This window comes from Cariama cristata, unplaced genomic scaffold (genome assembly GCF_000690535.1).
Source record: "Cariama cristata isolate BGI_N322 unplaced genomic scaffold, ASM69053v1 scaffold15783, whole genome shotgun sequence".
Lineage (NCBI taxonomy): Eukaryota > Metazoa > Chordata > Aves > Cariamiformes > Cariamidae > Cariama > Cariama cristata.
In genome coordinates this window covers 19,927-29,424 of record NW_009606825.1, presented here as the reverse complement: position 1 = coordinate 29,424, position 9,498 = coordinate 19,927, and the positions used below count along the sequence as shown (strand labels likewise).

General features: G+C 48.5%; 1 protein-coding gene across 1 annotated transcript; it reads right to left on the bottom strand.

The window, feature by feature from the left end:
- Window positions 1–2,904: 2,904 nt before the first annotated feature.
- Window positions 2,905–7,886, bottom strand: NYX (nyctalopin; the record flags this gene model as incomplete). Its single annotated transcript, XM_009696509.1, has 3 exons — window positions 7,865–7,886; window positions 3,115–4,490; window positions 2,905–2,970 (listed from the first exon to the last, which is right to left on the bottom strand). Coding segments are annotated over exons 1-3 (1,464 nt in total), but the record flags the coding sequence as incomplete, so codon positions are not given.
- Window positions 7,887–9,498: the final 1,612 nt, after the last annotated feature.

Sequence of the window (9,498 nt, the reverse complement as noted above, 5' to 3'; positions counted from 1 at the left end):
ATTTCAGACCAGAAGAGCATGAGGTCTGTCCCTGTTACTGCAGGGAAGCTGAAAGCCCATTGCATGCAGCACGACGCCAACCATGCACTACCTAGACAGCCACCGCTGTATTACAGCAGCACGTGGAAAGCTTTCTGGGGCAAGCGGTTAGGGTATTTGGCTACAAGAGATATTTAAATCATCCATGCCCAAGGTCATTGGCCCGATTGTCACACAGCGAAGTATGATATACGGTCCCCTTGTCCCTCACCTGACAGTGCAATCTCTGCTAAAACCTACATTTCAAGAAGCTTCGCCTTCAGCTCTGTCATTCTTACAGATAAAACAGAAGCATCTTTGAAGCACTAATTAACTTGAAAGCCATACTCCACAATTGCACGGTAAGACTCTCTTCAGCTTTAATGTATTTCAGCACAGAATACGAAAATGTGGGTAACAAAAAGGATTCACTCACAAGGCATCCGTACTTATAGGAAGTGAAATACACCCATTTGTGCCCAACGTCCTGCCATCTGTGCCAAGCCTATTGATAAACCTTCCCTGACAGGATGAAATACTGCTCCTGTAAAGGCATCCTTAACATAACGTGCCTCTACAGCATTGGGCTGGACCCGGTTTGAAAAACAACCTTTTATAATACACAGATGAATTTAGCACTTAAGAAGATTAATGGATTCATAAATAGCTTGGAAATCCAAACTCATTGAATTTAGTTCACGGAACAGGTCAAATAGGCATTTATCAAACCATCTGGCATCTTTCCTGGCTGGGAAAAAACCTGTGGTCGAGCTACGGATTGCTGAGGAGCCTTTGCAAGAGGGAGGGGTTGGTTTTCCCCGTGCCCAGCTTTCCTCTGGAAATCGCTGGTGCTAATTAGAAGGCAGTAGTTCTTCTTGGACAGAGTGCTGCAGACCCAAGCAACCTGCCCCAAGGCATGTGCTTTGAGGATGCCACCTTTTTGGCTGGCAAAATGTGCAGGCAAAAAAAGCAGGTTCTGTGTTTCATGCAGCAGCTGCTCTGGTAGTTGAGGAGTGCACAGTCGTTTTGTACGTGAGCTTTTTTTTTTTTTTTCTCTTTTTTTTTGCATGTTGGCTTTCTCCTGAGCTGTTAACCCTATGGGCTGTGGGACCATTCCTGGGGTTGTCACAGATGCACTGGGGTGCTGGTGCTGCTTGAGGTGGAGGGCATTGCCTCTCGCTCATGGCTGGCCGATGTGAACAGACCCCACCCAAGGCACCTTTGCTGAAACATTGAGCCCTTTTGGAAAAAGTTTATGTCTTTCCACGGTTCTCCCAGACAATCATAGACGTAAGAGGGCACAGGAGTTGCTAAGAAAAGGTCTTTGTGCATGAATTTGAGCATTACCCATCATTTTTCGGCTATTTTATGCCCAAAGTCCATCTTCAGCTGGCATGTCCTTTGTGTATGGTTTTTGGGTACTCACCGGTGTCTGACTTGGGGTAGAGGGGCAGAGGCAAGGACCCCTACTCTCTGCTGGTTCTAGCCAACGTGTTGCCCATACAGAACCACCACCTTCGCAAAGCGTGAGCCAGGGCGGCTCCCGCTCTGCCGCTGCTGCTCCAGCACCCGCAGGCACCGAGCCAGGGCGGGGTGGAGGCCACGATCATGTTGAATTGGTGGGGGCGGGGGGAAAAAAGAGGGGTAGGGAAATGTTTGATCGGGTTTTTTAATTCATTTTCATTTTTATTCCTATTTCATGACATTTTGGCTGTAGTAAAGAATTGTATATGTTGTGTCATTTCATATGAACATGGACATCATAGTATGATAAGCCATGTATAATGGTTAATACAGTTAAAATATCACAGAAGTGTATTTCTATTTAGTAATTCATTTAGTAAAGCATTGCTGCTTAACACAAACGTAAGCATGGTCATGTTCTAAGTTAAAGTGTCTATTCTTTATGCTGCAGTAAATAGCTTGCCATTTGCTCTAGCCCATAAAAAGGACATCCATGTGCACCCATCTGAGTAGCCTACAGAAAACCCACCAGAGTAATTCAAAGATCTCCAAACAAAAAGAGTTTTGAGCAGTTAGTTTATTTTTGCGAGAGAAACATCAAAATACTTTATTAATGTGCTCTGATACATAAAACATGACCATTCTTTCTGGTCATATTAGCAGCTTTGATTGAGGATTTCAAAGATAAAACATGCAAGATACCATATAAAAGAAAATGACAGCATAGCTGGTTAGTACGGCATAATATGATACGGAATGTGCTACACATTAGTGGTAGAAATACAAAATATTTAGTAGGGCCTGGTTGCATTTGTCATGACCATGTTCTGCCCCTGCTGTCGTGCCATGAAATACTCTACAAATAAAAACAATATATTCCTTGAAAAATAAAAATACATTGGAACGGTGTTAATAAGTAAGCTGTTAAGTTTAACTAGATCTGCCTCAGAGAAGAATGTTTTGACAAACATGGGTCTGTCTGGTGCTCCTGTACCTGTGCCAGGATAGCAGGGCGAGAAAGGATCAAAATCCTGTCTGTAGTCATGGCCAAAACCCTGTGCCCATCCCAGATCCACCTGGGGCAAGCACCCTCCCCAGATGATGTTCTCCTGTTCACCAGTGTTCAGCAGCACCCACCGTGGGTGTGGGTGTCCATCAGGATATGAAGAGGGGAGGGGTCTGGTTTTGCTGCCTCGTCTTGCTCTCATGAAGTCAATGGTTGGGTCAACTGGAGTTGGCCCAACAGAATCAACAGCACCGCACCACCATCCCTACAGACCCCTCTTCCCTCCACCCCCAGCAGGGAACACCACGTGTCTCCAAGCCAAACTCAACCTTACTGCTGTTCTTTCATTGCTCATCTTCCACACAGCGCTGTGAGTGTCCCGGAGGCTCTGAGACCCCACAGGGCAGATTTCTCACCCAGAGTGGGACCCAGCCTTGAACCAGCTCCGCCAGCTCCCAGGGGAATCTGGAGCCAGATCCAACCTGGGAGAGTTTGGAGCCGGTTATGGAATGGAGACCTGCGATACAAACTTTTCCCTAATGACTAGGTAGGTACCGGGACTAAACACTTAAGCAGGACCCACGGTCCACACAGCCCTTGGACTATTTGCACTGCAAAAAAATCACAGTAAAAAGTGCTGGGACGAGCAAAGAGAAGGAGATGGCCTCAGTACTGTCTTCCCCCACCCCAGAAGAAACCTCATCAGTCAGTCCACCCAGCTGTGTGGTGTTACTGTAGACTTCAGTGGCGTTTGCCACTTCTTCAGGAAGGCCCATCTGGAGCAAGAGTTTGGAGATAAGGCTGTTGAACTTGCTCTCCGTGGTAGACGAAGGGTCTTCACTTGGGGTCGGGCCTTCGGATGTGATATTTAGCTCCACAGGGTCCAGACAGTAACCTTCTGGTGATCTCTCGTAGAGCACATCCATCAGGTCAATCCCGGCTACTGAGGAGGGGGAGGCACAGGGAATATCCCTGACGAGCCTGTAATTCTCCATCCACTCCTTCAGCCACTCGATGCGGCAGTCGCACTCCCAGGGGTTGCGGAAGAGGTACAGCCGCCCAAGGAAGTACACCGGCTGGAAGACAGAAAAGGGCAGGGTCGTCAGGTTGTTGCTATTCAAGTGCAACGCAACCAGGCTGGTGAGGTTTTCAAAAGCCCTTTCCTCAATGTAGTTGATCCTGTTGCGGTCCAGGTAGAGGACCTCCAGCTCCCCCAGGTCCCTAAACCAGGTGTTGGAAATGTTCCTGAGAAAATTCCCCCCAAGGTTGAGCATCTTCAGGCACCTTAGGCCATCGAAGGAGTTTTCTGGAAGCTCACTGATCCAATTGTCGTTCAGGTACAGGTACTCCATCTTCTGGCAGCCCTGAAAAGCTCGTTCGTGAACGACATTTATCCTGTTGTCCTGCAGATTCAGGTATTTCAGCTTGGTCAGGCCCTGCAGGGAGTTATAGGCTACCGCTTCGATCCTGTTTCTCTCCAGGTAAACGTGGGTCAGGTTCTCCATGCCCCTGATGGCACCTGGGATCCTTCGGAAATTGTTCTGGAAGCAGAAGAGCTCCTGCAGAGCAGGCAGCTCGATGAAGATCCTGTCCGGGATGTTGAAGAGGTTGCAGTCCGCCAGGTCCAGCTTCACCAGCCGTCTGAGGGCCGTGAAAGTCCGCGTGTGGAGATAGCGAATGTACTCGTTGTGGGCCATCTTCAGCTCGGTCAAGCTGGGCAGCCCCTTGAAAGCCCCCGGGGTGATGAAGGAGATATTATTGTGGCTGAGCGACAGGGATTTGAGGGAAGGCAAGGTCCCGAAGGCCCTCTCGGAGAGGAACTTGATGCTGTTTTTGTCTAGGTTGATAGAGGAGGCTTCACAAGGGAACTCACTCGGGATCTGCCCCAGACCGGCACGGTCGCAGAGGACGGAGCAGCTCCGCTCCTGGGTGCACACGCAGTTGGCAGGGCAGGACCGCACGCAGGCCCACACCGCGTGGACGTGGGGGACCCAAAGGATCACTGCCAGAGAGGAACACGCCATCCCCACGGAGGTGTGGGAGGAGAGAATTGGGATGCATCATTAGCAAATATATTAATCGCGACAGGAAAAAGAAATTACGCTGTCTTTGCCTCCCTTCTAGCCAGGCTAATTGCCACCCACTACTTGTACGCCAGTGCTGACCGAGGAGCCCTCGTGAAAGATTCCTAAAAATCTTCTGCTGGAGTCTTTAAACTCACTGAGGTGGTGCGTGTGTAGAGAGATATATATCTCTCTCTCATCATCTAGAACGTCATCTCTGATTGATTTCTCTCCCCAAGAGGGGGACCCACCTAGACTGAAGTATTTCTCAGTGTCTCTGTGACTGCTCTCTCTGCAAGCTGATGGGGACATGGTTTGGCCAGGGGGCAGGCAGAGATGCCTTGAAGGCCAGCAGCTGTGGATGGGCTGCAGTATTTGGTGGGGGGGGAAGAGGGGAGGGCAGTGTGTGCTAGTCCGACAGCGGGCAGGGGAGATCAGTTATTTGCCTGGAGCACGTCAAATTCATGTTTTTCACATCTTTGTTTTCTCTGTTCGTTGTACCTAACGTTTCTCCACCAGAGCCACGAGCTGGTGCAGCACCGCAAGGGGAACTATCAGCCCTTAAGGACGTAGTGCAGTGTTTAAAAACACATTCCCACTGTGTACTGGTGGAATGGCATGAGGAAAAACAAATTAAGGGATATTGTTCAACTGCTTTCTTCGTGATCTCATTATAGCTGAGATATTCCGCCCCTCCGGCACAGTTTTTACTGTTTTGCCAATTCTCAAGACAGTCACCACGGTGCCTTATGCTTGCTAGGTGCCACCACTTTGTCTTTTTATCAGCCTGACATGGGAGGTGTGTGGCTGTTGTGGTTTCTTGTCAAGTTAGTCCCATGCAGGTGGAGGTACAACAAGGAAGAGAAGAAAGCTCTTCTGGGGAGAAATCACAGAACGAAAGGATCGGGAGACATCGGCCTCCATGGACAGGCATTTTTGTGGGGGAAAAAAACATCCAGTCAACCAGATATGTGTGAAATAAACTCACTAGAGAGGAAGAACTGAAGGTAGAGCTCATTTTGTAACTGATCTCAAAGGCACATCTTACAAAATGAGAAGCCACACCAGCAAACTCTCCGCGTAGTCACTAACAGAAAACCGTGGTATTGCTACTGACTGGTTTTTCTGCTGCAATTTATTGACTCCTACAGAAGCACAATCCATTTATATTTTTTTCAACAAGACGTGAGATACCATCTTTACCAACAGCCACCTTTATTACAGCATTGCTGGCATCTCGTCGCTGCTGCCGTGTGCCCGGCAGTCCCAAGGGCTGAGCGATGAGGAATGGGCTTTCCCCCACGCTCCCGCTGACTCTCTGGAGAGGGAAACCTCCAACCGCCTCTCCTCGCCGCTTTGCAGCACAGCGATTGCCCACTACAGCTGTCTTCCTGACGGACATTTTAATTAAGACAGACTTGTGAGGTGGTTATGCCAGGAAGCATCAGCTTCAGCAAGCATCAACCTTCTGGTTTTGCAGCCCCTAAGGCTTTAACATACAGACCAAATCACAGCTGGAACTGCAATTGCTCTGCCCTTTCTCCATCCTTTTGAAAGGCAACACGCACAGGACTGTATTTATGAGTTTACGCTGCCTGTGGCTTCTTCAAGCAGGGGAATTGCAAAAGCAGTGCCTGGGCAGGTCCCCGTTGACAAGACATCAACCCAGGAGCCTCCCAGCCTGGTTCAGTTCAAACCAACCTGGCCACTGCATGTAGAAAAGGGATTTAGGTATGTGGAAGGTGCGTCCCAGAAGGACTTTAGCTGTGACCTCTTTATCGAAATTCAGGTCCCATCAAGCCTGGCCACACTATCGTGACCTGAGAATTAGCAAAGCAGCATCACTTCAAGGATAAATGGTAGTGAAGGACTCTGAGAGGTGGAAAGGATTTTAGACAGATTGTCATTTCATTTGTTTGTATGCTCTTCTCCTCAGGAGCCCTTATCTAACAGCCATGGCTAAAGGAAAGTCTTCTTCAGTCAAGGACCTGGGCAGACAACAGGTGAGGAACCTAAGGACGGGAGGGGAGACAACGTGCCGCCCTCAGATAGTGCTCTTTCTTCGTGCAGGCTGCCCAGGGGCTGCCTCGGTCGCTCCCCTTTGCACCGGTCCATGCTGCCGCTTGCAAAGAGGGGCATATGTTGTTGTTGTTGTGAGGAGTTACATAAATGGAGTGCCAGACAGATTAAGGATTTGCCTGTTCCCAAATGTCTGACCACAGGTGGCTGTCTGGAAAATGATGGATGCAAGTGGTGCTGCTGGAACGAGAGCCTTGCATGGGCTCAGGGTGACATCCAGAGGGGCATAAATGCATAGGTTGTCCTATATGTGAGGCTCTCCTATATGTGAGAGTGTCCCAAGCAGGTTCACTGTTCAGCTACAGCCACCCCAAGCTCAGACCTCTCCCACCAGCTGTCTACTCAACGTGCAGCCTAGGAACGAGCAGGCTGGTAACCAAATCCCCTCCTTCCCCTCCCTGCTTGTTCTCTAATCACTCGATAAAGGAAAGGGCTGTACCCATGCCATATCCAGCCTGTTTTCCTTACACACAAGGGGGTTTTTTTAGTGCCAAATCTGGGTCTTCTGCTTGTGGCACTTCACAGCACACTTCAAAGGTCTCTATTCACCAGTGTATCTAACTCTTTGCATTGTGCAGTACACGGAAGGCAAACGCTTGAGGACCATCCAATGTGAAAACATCCCCCCGGCAACAGGAGCTCAGAGGAGCCCCTCAGCACCCCAGTTTTTGTGGCAATTCTCCCTCTTTCTCTTGCAAAGAAAGTCAGAAAAAAATTCCTCCATTTGAGCCCCACCAAACCCTGGGGAGAGCTGCTGCTCAGAGCACAGGAGATCAGATCTCTGTTGGCCAGATCTCCTCTGACCAACATAGCCTGAATATTCCCACCTCTCCTTCCTTTCTCCTTCCCCTTCCCCAAAAAGGTGGTGCTTTGCTTTTAACTCTGTGGCAGCAGACAGGGCAGCAGCTGGAAGATGCCTCCAACTCACTGACACAGAGGGTGCTCAAATGAGAGGCGTGTTTAAGAAAAAGGGTGAAATACAGGAGCAAGGTCAAAAATATTTCTGAGATTAAGGAATCAAAACAAAATTCCACCCAGGGACGATCTCTTTTGCTCTTTTAAATACTACAGTAATTCGGTATTTGAAAGGAAGAGTGAGAGACCAAAACAATGTTTGCAGAATTTTTAGAAGGGTAAAGAGACAATGATTGCAATAATTGAGTATTTAACCTACATCTTTCCAAATGATCCGTCTAATCCACTACTGGGTAATGCAGAATAAGCGTATACTCACCATTTAAAATGATGGCAAACATTACCTTGATTATTCACTAGTGGCATTTCAGGTCTGGCAAGCAAACTTGAGGGACCTAAATGCACACAGGAAGAATAGAGACAGGTTTCATCCTCTGTCACTTCTCTGCATCATTTTCCCACAGTAAGATCTATGTTTAGAAAGGAAGACGAAGGAAAAGGCTCCTCTCCCACACGCTTTCAAACTGAAGAAGTCCCCAGCACCTTCCCGGTGAGTATCTTCCTTCCACCACTGACCTGCTCAGGGAATCCTGCAGCTTTGTGCTACTCCTTTTCAGCAGCTCATCCGCATCCTTCCCGCCAGACATCTCAAGGGCAGGTTCTTATCATCTGGGATGGGAAAAGATAACCAACAGTAAGAGACCGGCCATCGCCCCAGGAAATAGGTGCTGGTACAGAGAAGTGTAACCAGCTTAGCATCCAACAATCCAACCTAAAATTCCCAACAGAAATCATCTAGACGATACACTGCTTACCGAGCCAGGCAGTGGCTGTGTCCTCCCTCCCGCTCATGAGGCTGCCATTAGCCATACGAGTCAGCCTCCGAAAAGTTGGCATTTTTTTCTCGCAAGCTATCATTTAATGGCAGGAAAATCCTCTGTATCAGGGGATTAGCGGAGATGGAAGAATGTGTCTGTCCTCTAAAGCTCCCAAAGCAAAACAAGGATTGCAGACAAACCAAACTGACGTTTTCTCCTCTCTGCCAACCTCCTTTTTGCCCCCCATCATTAAAAAAAAAAAAAAAAAATAGCCTAGAATTGGACCGCTGCCATTCAAAGAGCATTGCTGAAAGTCATTACTCCTCTCCCCATTAGATAATGGCAGAGGAGGTGGGAGCGGAGGGTGCAGCCTAAATGGGATTATATTTGAGGGCAAGCACAGGCTTACGGTTTCCCTTCGTTGAGCTCTCCAAACAGATGCAGCTTGGGACTCTTTTTCCCCCACGCACGCTTTCCCAGCCCCAGCATGGCTCACATGCTGCTAAGAGGACACCGGTGTGCTTTGCCTTGCTTTGCTTTGCTGGGAATTGCTGCCGAGGGACAAGGAATCACCAACAGCACCGGGAGAAGGGTCAGCAAACACAGGGAGCTTGCACGGTGTATATGGTCCTGGTCGTGTCTGTGAGTGCCATTCACTTGTGATGCTGCAGCTGGTGCGTGGAAATCGTAAGGACGGGTTCTGTATGGGGCGATGTTTTAGCATTCAGGATGTGAATTGGGTTTTAAAGCCTTTTCTGACAGAATGATGATGGTTTCTTTGGAGAGTGGGGGCTGAATAAGTGGGTTAGTTATCTCAGCCTCCCATGCCTTAGGTAATTGCATTCACCATGGCAGAGGGAAAAATAGCTCTACTCTTTATTTCTGAAAGTGAATTATTCTGCTTTTTTTTTTTTTTTTTTCAGGAAATGGAATACCTGATGAATTTATGCTTGATACAGCAGGAAGGATTCAGCTGGGAAGCAGCCTGCTGCTGCTGCTCAGCTCTTCCTGCAAATTAAAGCTCCCAGCTGCATCAGGTTTGTTTTGTTTTGGCTTTCCCTCCGTCTTAAGGCACCTCTGCTTGGCACCCCAGGAAATTTGTGTCTAAACAGCGGGTAAGCAGGCTGGTGCTGGG